This window comes from Hyaena hyaena, unplaced genomic scaffold (genome assembly GCF_003009895.1).
Source record: "Hyaena hyaena isolate Hyena2069 unplaced genomic scaffold, ASM300989v1 scaffold_413, whole genome shotgun sequence".
In the NCBI taxonomy this organism is placed as follows: Eukaryota; Metazoa; Chordata; class Mammalia; order Carnivora; family Hyaenidae; genus Hyaena; species Hyaena hyaena.
Window position 1 is genome coordinate 1,008,960 of NW_024081047.1, and position 14,150 is coordinate 1,023,109.

The window sequence follows — 14,150 nt, forward strand, 5'->3', positions numbered from 1 at the left end:
TCTCTCTCTCTCTCATTCTCTCCCTCCCCCCACCCCTGTGCCTTCATCCCTTTTACCCTCCCTCTCTCTCTCTCAAAATAAATAAACTTTAAAAAATAAAATATCAATGATTAGTGACCTACAAAAAGAAAAAAAAAAAAAAAAAAACCTACAAAAAAACCCTGACAAGCAAGGTCTACAATTTAACTTTAAAAATTTAAGGGGAAAATGAAATTGCATCAAAATGATACTTTAACAACAAATAAAAACTGTCTTAATCATGTGAGGGAAAAGCAATAGGAGAGAAAAAAAAAACTCAGTGAAAAGAAGAAAAGCAACAGCCACACATGCAGGCAAGAAGAACAAGAGAGGAACAATTGCAAACAAAAGGAAGGAACTGATGTAGAGGAGTAGCATGTGGAGCAGAAAGGTCAAAAGAAAAGAAAAATGCTAACATTTCTCACTTTCTCTTAAATTCTCATCTCCTCAAGCCCTACAGGCCTCATTTCTTCTATATCGATCCTTCATGTCATGCAAATGGCTGCCAAAAACATCACCTGGAAGTTTCATTCTCCACCCACACCCTAACCCGCAGAATTCTGAGTGCCTCTACAGAAAGGCATCTCAGCACTTCTTCCCCTCTCATTTGTCACATGGTCTCACTGACTGTCCAGAAGTTTCATTTCCTTAAACATAAAGTATTTATTAAAAAATTGAGGAGTTCCTTGAAAAATAACTCAAATTCATTGGCACCTATACAATTTCTTATTTGCACCTAACCTGATGCTTATAACTATATCTATTATTTATTCACATGCTTGTATTTGACATTTTAAACAAATTTTTTAATGTTTGTTTATTTTTGAGAGAGCGAGAGACAGAGCACAAGCTAGGGAGGAGCAGGAGAGGGAGACACAGAATCCAAAGCAGGCTGTCAGCACAGAGGCCGACATGGGGCTTGAGCCCACAAACTGAGATCATGACCTGAGCCAAAGTTGGTAGCTTAACTGAGCCACCCAGGGGCTCTGATATATTTCACATTTATTATTTATTAACTCACGGAATCTTCACTACAACCCTGTGGGGTAGATATTATCTCCATCTTATAGCTGACTGAACAAAGGCACAGATAAGTCAAATAACTTCCCCAGCATTACACAGCCCTTTATTTTTAATGGTGAGTATTTGAACCCAGGTAGTTTGACTCCACTGCCCAGATTCTTCATCACTATACCCTGTTTCCTGATGTGTCAGTGCTTGATGGAAAACTCTTGACCTAGAGGAGCTTACATGGAAAAGATAAGCTTGTTTGTTTTAAGCAGAACAAAGGAGCTAATAGAGAAATTATACTTCAGGACACTGGAGAGAAAGGGACTAAAGGACGAGTCCCAAAAGAAGAAAATTTAAAGATGGGTGACTAAAAGGCTGAGGAAGTTCACAAAACTTCTTACTCGATGAAAGCAGAAGCAAGCCATCCACTGACAATAAGGGGAGAAGAATCTGACAGTACTGATGAAGGACAGTGGTGCACTTGGGAAGAGCCACCATGAAATGCACAAAATATTTGCATGATAGCTCCTGGGTGTATGTATAAAAAAGTTTTTAAGGCAGAGTTTTAAGGTAACAGTTTAGTAAAAAGGCAACATTGAATCATTTATGATAAAGGAAGTCATTTAAAAATGTTTACATTTAGAAAAAAGCAGTAGGCATATAAATCACTTATGATAAAGATACCCTTTTAAAAAGGTCTATAATTTCACTATTCTTTTGTTAGAAATACTAACTATACCTACAACAAAGAAAAAATACTATATATAAAATAACATTACAGTCTTGAAATACACTAACACTTAAATAGGAGGGAGTACCTTAAGAATAGTTGTTCTACTACAATACATGCTTCTCTAACACCAATTAGCTTACATGTCTCTGGTAAACAAGGGAGTGGTATCAGAACAATGCAGAAGTTTTGTTGCTTCATATGTAATGTTTTCCTAGGCAAAGGAAGCCAAAGTAGCAAGAGCACAATCATAATCTAAGGAAGAAAAGGCAAAAAGCTCTCAGCTCAGCAGCTGCACAGCCAGCAGCCCTTCTGGTTCCATTTCAAGAAAAATAAAAATGCATACCTGTACCCAAGGCTCCCTCCCCAGAAGGAAGCACCCCCCAGCCTCTATGGCTCTTGACTTGTGGTAGTCTGTAGTTCTGCTAATGCTCACATTAATGCCAGCCCACCAGATCAGAGCTCCACTTCTATCTGCAAGGGCTCAATGCTTACCAGCCTCCATTTCTACTCTACTGCTTAGGTACATTTTTAAAAGCCCCTGATCTTTCTTCCTGGGTTGTCCAAGTACTCTCCACTGGATTACCAATTATTGATTTTGTTAGCACTCCAGTTATAAAGATGCATAGAATTTTCCTGGTCTGTCCCAAGCCTATTTTTACCCATAAGCCCTGTTAATTTTGAGTGTACAATTTTATTAAAAAAAAAAAAAAAACAAAGAAACAAAATACAAGGTATTTCAGCAATGCAAATATATGTACTGTAGCCCAAACACCTGTAGTTATCCATCCAAGTGGAATTTAGTGACTTACCTTTGGAAGCTTGATAGGGGGCTCTTTGGATTCCTCCTCTTCATCACTATCTGATTCTCCACTCTGCACAGAGTTCTTAGATGCAGCTGCCAATGATGTTTCCTTTTTCTGCCATTCCAGAACACAATGGCGTACATTGCAATAAATATTGAAAGCAGAAGGATTGCTATGTAGTTTGATATCTGGTATGATTACTGTATTCTCCAAGTTTTCAGACTGAAACAGAAAATATAATATTTCAATTTCCTATTCCTTCACGTCATCACCAATTCTCATTTTACATAAAAGATTAAAGATCAGAAATGCTGGATAATTTGCAGAAGTCAAATAGTGACACAGCAAAGACAATCTAAGTCTACTGACTCAATTTAGAGTAAGTACCCTTTCTTCTACACTTTACTACTTTCTAAGTAACACAGCAATAACCTGACTGACAAGGGCTGGAGAGTGGCAAAGAGCCTAATAGGTATACCTTTTTATCCCATGATAGGAATAAAACCAACAAAGCTTAACTGTTGAGTATCAAAGAATATTAATTTGGTGCTCTTCTAAGGAACATCAGATGTATTACAGAGTCTTGATGACCTATCACAAACATTGAATTACATTTTGATAGCTTTTAAAAATGAATTTAGAGACTTAAACAGAAATAGAACTAAAAAACAAACTTTAATTTTAGTCAGTTCTTCTAATTTCATTCTTATTTAAATAGTAGTAATTTTAAGAAATTAGATTTCTGTAGATTATGGACATATGTTTTCCTGAAGCTCTCTCTGAGCTACCAGTCTTGATAAATAAATAAAAATCACATGCCTGGCAATTTAACTATTAGAGCTTAAGTCAATTTCTGTTCAGACTCAGCATTTTATTCATCAACCGCAATCACACTTGTGAGAACATTTACATTATAAATATACAGAACTGGTTTAAGATATTTTATTAATGCAAGTTCCAAAAATTGGAGTATGTCCAGGAAATATCCAAGATAAATAAGATGACACCTCAAGTACCAAAAACACTTGGGTCATAAAATTCTACCCTTCCATAAATAAATGGGGAAAAAGTGGAATACTGCTTGTTAGAAAAAAAAAATATGTACTAAAGTTAATTGACAAATAATGTGTAAGTATATATTCCAGAGACATTAAAAACAAGCAATCATTAGCATTCCAAATCAAAGAACATATGAAAAAGGTAATGCATCATGATCAACAAAATCCCGGATGGTAACAGCACTGGAAAAGTAATCAGTATAATTCCTCATAACAACAAAAATAAGAAGAAAAAAAAATACGATACCCTAAATAAACATGGAGAAAGCATTTGACACAAATCAAACACCCACTCATGATAAAAAGTGTATGTAAACTAAGAATAAAAGAAATTTCCTAAAAATGGATAAAGGGTATCTATGAAATACCCACAGCTAACACTTTTAAAAGACTAAATGCCTGTACCCTAAGATGCAAGCAAGACAAAAATACCTATTCTCAGCAATATGATTCAACATTATACTAGCTATGCTAGTATGATAAGCCAAGAGAAACAAATACAAATTATAGTTAGAAAGGAAGAAGTACCTACTAGAAAACAAACATCATTATTTGCAGAAGACCTGGAGAGAGTCTTAAGTCATCTGCAAAAAAGCCTCTAGACATAATGTGTGGATTTAGCAAAGTCACAGGATACCAGATCAATATTTTAAAAAAGAAAGAGTTAATGTATCTATACACTAGGAATGAACAACTGGAAAATGTAATTTAAAAAATAATAGCTTTAAAGTTACAGACTGGGAGAAAATATTTGCAAAATACATACCTGATAAAAGACTAGCATGCAGAATATATAAAGAATTTTCAAAACTCAACAGTAAAAAGCAAATATGCAATTCGATTTAGAAAATGGCAAAAGACATGAATAGACATGTCACCGAAAAAGATTTACAGAAGGCAAACAAGTTCACTACAGGAACCCATCAGGAAAATGCAAATTAAAACAAAATGAGAAAATGTACAAATCTATCAAACTGGCTAGGATAAAAAATAATGACAACACCAAATGCTGGTGAAGATGTGGAGAAACTGAATCTCTTATACATTGTTAATGGGAAAGTAAAATGATACAGCCACTCTGGAAAAAAGTATGGCAGTTTCCTACAAAATTAAATATGTACTTATAGTACAATCCAGCAATTACATTGTTGGGCATTTACACCAAAGAAATAAAAACTTATGTTCATTTAAAATCCAACACATGAATATTCATAGCAGTTTTATTCAAAATAACCCAAAACAAGAAACTCAGATGACCTTTAATGGGTGAATGGTTAAACAAGCCATGATGTAATCTCTACCAAGGGATGCTTACTCAGCAAAAAAAAGGTACAACCTTATGATATACGCAAAAACTTGCATAAATGTCAAGAGATTTATGCTGAGTGACAACAGCCAATCCCCATGATTAAATTTATATATCATTCTTTAAATGACAAAATTATAGAAACAGAGAACAGACTGGTGATTGTCAGAGGTCAGGGAGAGGGTGAGTGTAGGGGTATGTATGTCTGTGGCTATATAGGAGTAGCAAAAATGATCCTTGTGATGGAAATCTTCTATACATCAACTGTGGTAATGGTCCACAGATTCACACATGTGATAAAATTGCATAGAACTAAATATATATACACATACAAAATGAGTACATGTAAAACTGGTGAAATCTGAATAAGATCAGTAGGTTGGATCAGTATCGATTTCCTGGTTGTGATATTTACTACAGTTATGCAATACCTTAGCAACCAGAGAAAATGAGTGATGGGTATACAGGATCTCTGTATTACTTCATACAACTGTATTATGAAAATCACCTCAAAATTTAAAAAAAATTAAACGACAGTAGTTAAATTTAATAAAATTATGTGCAAGCTCTGTACACTGAAAACCAAAGTAACACTGCTGAGAGTAATTAAAGAAAACTTAACCAAAGAGAATAGAGATAAACTATATTCATTAACAGAAGATTCAGCATCATTAAAATGGCAACCCTTCCTCAAATATACAAATTCAATACAACCTCAATAAAAATTCCAGAGACTTTTAAAAACAGAATTGACAAGCTGATTCTAAAATTTATACAGAAATGTAAAAGACCTAAAGCAACTAGATCAACTTTTTAAAAAGACCAAAGTTGGAAGACATATGACCTGAATTCAAAATTACTGTAAAGAAGACAGTATAGTATTGGTATAAACATAGATATATAGATCAACTAACAAAATAAATTGCAGAAATAAGTTCAAACAAAGATGGTCAAATAATTTTTTAAAAGATGCCATGACAATTTAATAGAAAAAGAGAAGTCTTTTTAAAAATGCCAATTAACTGAATACCAATAGGAGAAAAAATGAACATCAACCCTTATTTCACACCATACACAAAAATTAACTTGAAATGTATCACAAACCTAAATATAGCATCTAAAACTATAGAATCTCTGTAAGAAAATATAGAAAAAAATCTACGTGGGGGCACCTGGGGTGGCTCAGTCAGTTAAGTGTCCGACTCTTGATTTCAACTCACGTTATGATCTCACTGTTTGAGTTCAAGACCCACATCAGGCTCTGCGCTGACAATGAGGAGCCTGCTTGGGATTCTCTGTCTCTCCCTCTTCCTCTGTCCCTCCCCTGCTTGCCCATGCACACTCTCTCAAAATAAATAACTAAAAAAAAAAAAAAAAAAATCTATGTGACCTTGGGGTAGACAAAGATTTCTTGGAACACAAAATACATGAATCATATATATAAATCAATCATTTATAAAACTTCAAACCTTTTGTTCTTTTAAAGCACTATATAAGAAAAAAAGCAAGCCACAGAACAGGATGAATTATTTGTGATAACAGATATTTGACAAATGACTTATATCTAGAATACATGAAGAACTCTGACAACTCCATAAGACAGTTACAAAAAAAAAAAAAAAAAAAGGAGGCAATGGGGTGCCAGGTGGTTCAGTTGGTTAAGCATCTGACTCCTGATTTCAGCTCTCAGGTCATGAGCTCATGGTTCATGAGACAGAGCCCTGTGTTAGGCTCTGCGCTGATGATGCAAACCTTTTGGGATTTTCTGTCTCCTCTCTCTGCCTGCCCCCTGCTCATCTCTCTCTCAGAATAAATAAACTTAAAAAAAAAAAAAAGGAGGCAAGATATGAAAAACATTTCACAATAAAAGGATATGAATAGCCAAAAGCATATGAAAAGATGTTCACATCATAAGTCATTAGAAAAAAGCAAGCTAAAAACACAGTGAAATACCCTTATATACTTGGAATGACTAAAATTTTAAAAGCTAACAATACCATGTGTCTGCAAAGATGTAAGGCAACTGGATTTCTCATACACTGCAGGTGGAAGAGTAAAATGAAACAATCACTTTGGAAAATAGTTTGAACAGTTTCTTAACAAGTTAAACATTCATCTACCATGCCACCCATGAGGAAAGAGTTTACAATACAGGTATGATCGATTACTCCTTGTATTTCCCCATGGGAACCAGGACGGATCGTTGGCCAATCATTAGGAATGGGGTCTTTAGAGTTTTCTTTATGTAAGTTATTAATGATTTTGTAATATACACTAGAGCAATGGACTTTGCCTTCTGGCTTATCCAGTTGCTTTGCTCAAACATCAAGACTGATGATGTGCATCTGAGTTTCAGGTACCATGGCTGGTTGCACAGCACGACATGTTTATGTGTGACCAGATCCCAAGACTGGAATGGGCTTCCCAGGGCAGAAACATTCCATACATATCCTTATAGTTCACTGCCAGGAAGAAAGCATGTCATATGTGCTCAGACAAGGGAAGAGTAGAAATCCTATGCCATAGCTCCCTAGATACTGCTTATACATTTCTCTTTCGGGCTGACTACTTAGTACCTTTGGTTGTAATAGATCTTAGTCATTAATAGAAGTTGCTTTTAATACCTATGAGTCTTCTGGCAAATCACAGAAGGAAACACCACTTACTCATTCCACTTCCAGGTATTACCCCTCAAAAAACAAAAACAAAACAAATATAACATATATCTGCAAAAGACTAGTACACAAATATTCATAGCAGTTTCATTTGTGATAGCTAAAATCTGGAAACATCAAAATGTCCATCAATAGGTGAATGGATTAACAAGTTGGGAATATATCCATATAATGGGATACTCACCAGCAAAACAAAAAAAAAAAAAAAAAAAAGAACTGTTAATATATACAACTACATGGACACAACTCAAAACCATCATGCTGAGGGAAAGAAGCCAGATACAGAAGAGTACATACTACATGATCATATTTATATGAAATTCTGGAAAATAAAAACTAATTTATAATGACAGGAAGTATATTCGTGGTTGCCTAGAGCCACAGGGGTAGGGAGAGACAGAATGTACCAAAGGACAAGAAAATACTTGGGGACAATGGAGATTTTCTAAGCCTTGATTATACATTTCAAAACTTGCTGAATTATACACATTAAATCCCTGTCTCAGATACTGCTATTAAATATCCTGACCTAAGACAGGCATGTTTGGTAGCAAAATGTTGAGGAAATTTCCTGTGAAATGATTTGATTTCTTCTGTAAGAAAGTGAAGTCATTTGCTAGAGGGCAGCATTTACCATAAGTTTGAGGAGAGTGCCAAAGGTATAAACTAGTCATGGCAGAACTACTTGATAAGAAGGAAGAAGGAAGAAAAAGAAAGAAAAAGAAGAAAAAGATGACAACGAAGACAGTCTAGCTATGTAAGATCCATTTGAGATTGGTGCTCATGAATGTATACTGATATCAACTGCTAACTCCTTTTAGCAGCACATGGTACTCACCTGCAAGGAAAAAGAAAACAGCTAGATTTGTATAGGGTTAAATTTTATCAGATGAGTGTAATAAATACACACAGGGGAAAGGAAGATGTGGTAAGCAGAATAACAGCCTCCAAAAATATCTTCCCCCAAGTCCATGGAATCTGGGAATGTGTTATCTTACATGATAAAAGGGACCTTGCAGAAGCGAATAAATTACACATCTTGAGATGGAGAGATTATTCGGGATTATCTGGGTGGGCTCAATGTAAACACAACGGTCCTTAAAATGAGAGAGGGTGGCAGGATAGTCAAAGAAGGAGTTGTAACAACAAAAACGTGTCAGAGTTATGCAGTGTGAGAGGACTCAACAGTCACTACCAACTTTGAAGGTAGAAAGGGGCACAACCCAAGGAATGTAGACAGCCTCTAGAAGATGGTAAAGGCAAGGGAATGAATCTCTCCTAGAACCTCCAGAAGAACTACAGATTTACTGACACCTTGATTTTAGCCCAGTGGGATCCATTTTGGACTTCAGACTTCCAAAATTGTAGGATCATTTGTGTTGTTTTAAGCATCAAGTTTGTACACAGCAGCCATAGGGAATGAATACAGATTAAGCAAGGTTTTTTCTAAAAAGACTGCTTTCTAAGCTGGATAAAAAGGAAGCTGAATCAAGGAGATGGCTAATGGATGAGGAGAAATAGAGGAACCAATGACAACAATAAAGAAGGAAAAAAAGTAGTATAGCTAAATAATAACTTATTTGCTGAAAAGAAATGTTTGTTCTTTTTTTTTTTTTTTAAGAAATGCTTGTTCTTAAATATATGGGGGAAAAATCTCATTGTCATTACTTAAGAAGTTTTTTTAAAAAGATGGTAGATAAAACATAGTACAGAAACAGTAATAGAGGGGCGCCTGGGTGGCTCAGTCGGTTAAGCGGCTGACTTCAGCTCAGGTCATGATCTTGCAGTTTGTGAGTTCGTGCCCTGCATGGGGTTCTGGGCTGACAGCTCTGAGCTTGGAGCCCGCTTCAGACACAGATTCTGTGTCTCCCTCTCTGCTCTCCTCTGCTCACGCTCTGTCTCTCAAAAATAAATAAATTGTTTAAAAAATTTAAAAAAAAAAGGTAATAGAGAGCAAAGAGACTAGCCACATCATTTTATTATTTTATATGCTCATCATAAGCAGAAGACATTTCTTATTCATCTTTCTATTCTATGTATCCAGCATAAGGCCTGCACAGAGTGAGTGTGCAATTAATGTTTTAGGAATGAATGAATAACTTTTTGTACCATTATTATCACAAGCTGCTCCTAAAAAGCAGATATAAAACCTGAGGCTAAGAGAAGGAAGATTTATTACTAAAGACACAAAGCTAAGGACAGAATTGAAGGGATGAAAGACCCCGACTTCTCACCTCTTCCTGGATATCTTATGATACCACTTTTAGGAAAATCACCAAATGAAACCTTAAAAAAAAAGATTTTCAAGATTCCCATACTCTGTGCACATAACACCAAGAAATGAAAAAGAAGCAGAGGCTGAAATTCTGAATATGTATCAAGTATGTTAAGAATGTTCTCTTTCCCTCTTTTATCCCACCAACAGAAGTAATATGATGTAGTTAACATGTATTATTTACCTGCCCACCCAGCAACACTTCCTTAGGGGAACCACTCCCTCCCACTTCACATGGCCTGCTCATCAGGCTGCTCACCTACCCATCACCCATCACAGAGTTATAAATGTAACTCAGTCTAACCAAAGTACCCCATCTCCAAGGCTAAAATGGATGAAGGTCAATCAAAAATCATACCCAAGACTTTCTGCTAGAACTAAAAAAGGAGATTTCCCCTTGATCAAAGAAAATGAAGTTGCAGCTCCCAGCAGCCTTAGTCCTCAGACATAGGCAATAAGCCAACACACAGAAGAAAGCAGAAGCAAGAGGCAAAGACACAGATTTGATGACATTACTTAATCCCTGGATCCAGCTGTGTCTCAAGATACAGCCACCAAATAAATTTCATTCCCTACAGTTTTACTTTTTGGTTTACTACTTAAAAGTACATTTCTCAGTTACAAAATGGTAAGAATACTAATTAAAAAGGGCAGAAAACAATTATCTCTGGAACTTATACATGATATACAGGCCAAGCTAAGCTAGTGCTTCTTTAACCAAAAGTGGAGCTGTTCAGAAATCATAGCTATGATTCCTCTCCTCCTGTCTAGGCTTCTTATTAGTATTAAAAGAAAAGACACTCTTGTAGGGTGTAAAAATGTTTAAGATTTAATTGAGATTTCTGCATTAGATGGAAAAAAACGGTCCTTGATCTCCATGGTCTCATCTAATTCAGATATTCTACACTGTCTTTTCTTTTGCACTGCCAGCCACCATCAAAAGAAGCTCAGAATGTAAGTATACCAAGATTCTCCTAATTCATGACATATGGACAGACATTACGAGGAACCCAAATCCACGTCCCAACTCACAAGCCAGTTTTACTCAGTTTCCAGAACATGTAATCTGAGTGTAAAAAAGAAAAGAGAAATGGATACGTTCCCCCAAAGAAGTGTTCAAAGATAACATGAATAAATAGTAAGTAATTTTCAGCACCCAGATATTAACTTCCAGGCTATTGATCATGAAATGCCCTAAAGAAAAAACTAAACAGTGTAAGCAAGTAATAAGGGGCTTTTAAAAACTTAAAATAAAAATAGAAATGGTTTGCTAGTTATACCTTTTTAATCATGGCATTTTTATTCAAATTACTGTATGAAAAAATCCTTACTCCCTATAAATTGTCAGCAGTTTTACCTTGCTTCTTGTCTTCACTTTTGATTTGCTCTTCTGTTTTCTTTTCAACTTCTTCTTATTTAAAATTTTCTTATTCCTAAAAATGGAAAAAAATTATGAAAGTTCATATTAGGACATACAAAGCTATGAAAAATAAGTACTTCCAAAGTAGACACTTGAATATTTCTCTTATAAACTTTCTTTTTATGAAACAATATACTCTACATGTATATATAAGATGCAGCTATTAAAATAATACTGGAAACCTAAGAAATACACATTAAATGATTGAAATATTGAAATCTGCAAATATTTAAAAAAATTTTTTAATATTTATTTTTTGAGAAAGACAAATGGACAGATCATGAGCAAGGGAGGGGCAGAGAGAGATGGAGGCACAGAATCTGAAGCAGGCTACAGGCTCTGAGCTGTGAGCACAGAGCCCAACGCAGGGCTCAAACTACCAGTTGTTGAGATCATGACTTAAGCTGCAGTCAAAAGCTCAACCAACTGAGCTAGGGATGCTACTAAAATATCCCTTCTCAGAAAAATGTACTCTTTGTAGTAGTGAGGACTATGTGCAAAAAGGGGCAGGAGGCACTTTTTACTCAATAACTATAGAAAAAAAAACCCAACTCCTACTCTTCTCATATCCTGCAGCCAGTTAGTTTTTCATTACCTCACAGTCCTAAGACCAAGTTATTCTCTAAGCAGATGGAAGCCCCTAAATACCTTTGAGAAAGAGAGGGGGGAAATGTGGCAAAGAATTATAATGGAAGAAACAAAAGTCAAGGAAAACGATTTTATTTTCATTTAGTATTTTTTTATGTCTGCCATGCTGAGGTACACACTGTTAGTACTAAAAATACGAGATGAAAAAGTTCTTGCCCTCAAGAAGGTCAAAGACTTGAATGAAAAACATAGTTTAAAGATCTATGAAGAGAATGCTACTGCTATAAAAAAAAAAATAGTGAAGAAGAAGAGGAGGAAGAGGAAAAAGAGAAGGGTAGAAAATGAAAAGGAGGGGAAGGAAGAGACTCCAGATGCTGGAGGTCAAGTCCTTAACACTCAGTGACTAACTTAACAGAAGTAGCGACCAAAACAAAAGTTGTAAGCCTAGGCCACCTGGAGGTAGGGATGTCATTCACAAAAATAGGGAAGTCAAGGGAAAGAATCAGTTTCCAAAAAGAAAAATTGGTTCAACTTTAAAGATGCGTGAGTTCAAGATACTAAAATGTCAACAAGACAGACATGAACAAGCATATGAAAATTCATCTCTGCCAGTTCCTTCAGCTCCCTAAACCAAAATAATCACAAAATCTTGTCAGCAATGTCTTGTAAGTGGTTCTTGAATCTGTCTACATCACCCCTACTGCTGCAATTCTTACACTCTAAGTTACCACCACTTCTTGCCTGGTCTACTGCAAAAGCTTCTTAACACATTTCTGCACATCCACATTTGTCCCACTTCAATCCATTCTTCATACAGGAACCCAAGTCAACTTTTATAAACACAAATCTAAGTAGGTAATTACCCCACTTAAAATCCTACTAATATCTTCTCAATTCTCTTGGGATAAAGCCCAAAATCATTGGCATGGTTTAAGAGATCTTTTACCAAAATCTGGCCTCTGCCAGCCTCTCCTGCTTCATTTTGTATCTCCCTCCAACTTGTTCATCATACTCCAATCACAAAAGCATCCTTCTAGTTGTCTGAAACTGCTGATAAACTCCTTCAGGACTTTTACAAAGGTTCTCCCTCTTCCTGGCATTCTCTCCCACATCTTCTGCTAACCACTATTCATCTCTGAGGTCCCAACAGAAGTGTCATTTACTCAGGAATGTCAGATTGGGTTAGTTTCCCTAATATACACTCTCATTTCATTTTACATTTGTGTTCCATTGTGTAATCTACCACTGTAATTATGTATGAGGTTGGGTGTTTAAGGCACTACTCTTTCATAAAGCTATAAGCACCCAAAGTATGGAGGCCATGTCTTTTTTATGCAGTGTTCTAGCCTATTTGTCCAGAAAAGCACCTGAAACAAAGTGCTTAATACTATTTTGAGAGAAAGAGAAAAGCAGGAGGAAGAAGAGAGGAAGAAGAGAAAAGAGGGAAGAAGTTCAGAGCTATGGCTATATGCTTTTTTTTTTTTTTAATTTTTTTCTTTAATGCTTTATTTATTTCTGAGAGAGAGAGAAAGGGATAGACAGTATGAGCAGGGGAGGGTCAGAGAGAGACAGAGGGAGACACAGAATCTGAATAAGGCTCCAAGCTCTGAGCTGGCTGTCAGCACAGAGCTCAATGAGGGGCTCAAACCCACAAACCGTGAGATTATGACCTGAGACACTGAGCCAAAGTCGGACGTTTAACTGACTGAGCCACCCAGGTCCCCTAAGCTTTATTCAGAGTAAAATAAGCAGAGGACCAAGGATAGATTCAGACACACCAATACATTTAAAGGATATGTAGCCAGACACGTCCATTTAGGAGCTATCCATGAGATTATTTTATGCAGAGTTTGGTGCAAAGTAGGTAATAAAAAAATCATGTGTGTAGATAAGGTTTTCCCAGGATATCATACTATAAAAGTAGACAGAAAGACTGATGAATAGTATCATGAGCTACACATAAACAGGCATACCTGCTTACAGTCTATTCAACTATGAGCATTGTGGGAGCATGAAGAATGTCTATTTTTTTTTTAAAGAAAGTTTATTTTAACTCTACTTTCAATACCAACATCAGTGCCAGACATAAAATGGGTGTTCAAGAATTATCACATGACTGGGGCGCCTGGGTGGCTTAGTCGGTTAAGCGTCCCACTTTCGCTTAGGTCATGATCTCGCGGTTCGTGGGTTTGAGCCCCGCGTCGGGCTCTGTGCTGACTGCCAGCTCAGAGCCTGGAGCCTGTTTCAGTCTGTGACTCCCTCT

The 14,150-nt window shown here is 36.1% G+C and overlaps 1 protein-coding gene across 1 annotated transcript in view; it reads right to left on the minus strand.

The window, feature by feature from the left end:
* MYCBP2 (MYC binding protein 2) overlaps positions 1-14,150 on the minus strand; it is a 280,386-nt gene that overhangs the window by 236,899 nt on the left and 29,337 nt on the right. Inside the window, exons 2-3 of the mRNA XM_039252458.1 lie at positions 11,237-11,312; positions 2,572-2,787 (exon numbers count right to left, since the gene is read on the minus strand). Coding sequence (XP_039108389.1) covers positions 2,572-2,787; positions 11,237-11,312 — 292 coding nt within the window. The remainder of the gene's footprint in view (positions 1-2,571; positions 2,788-11,236; positions 11,313-14,150) is intronic.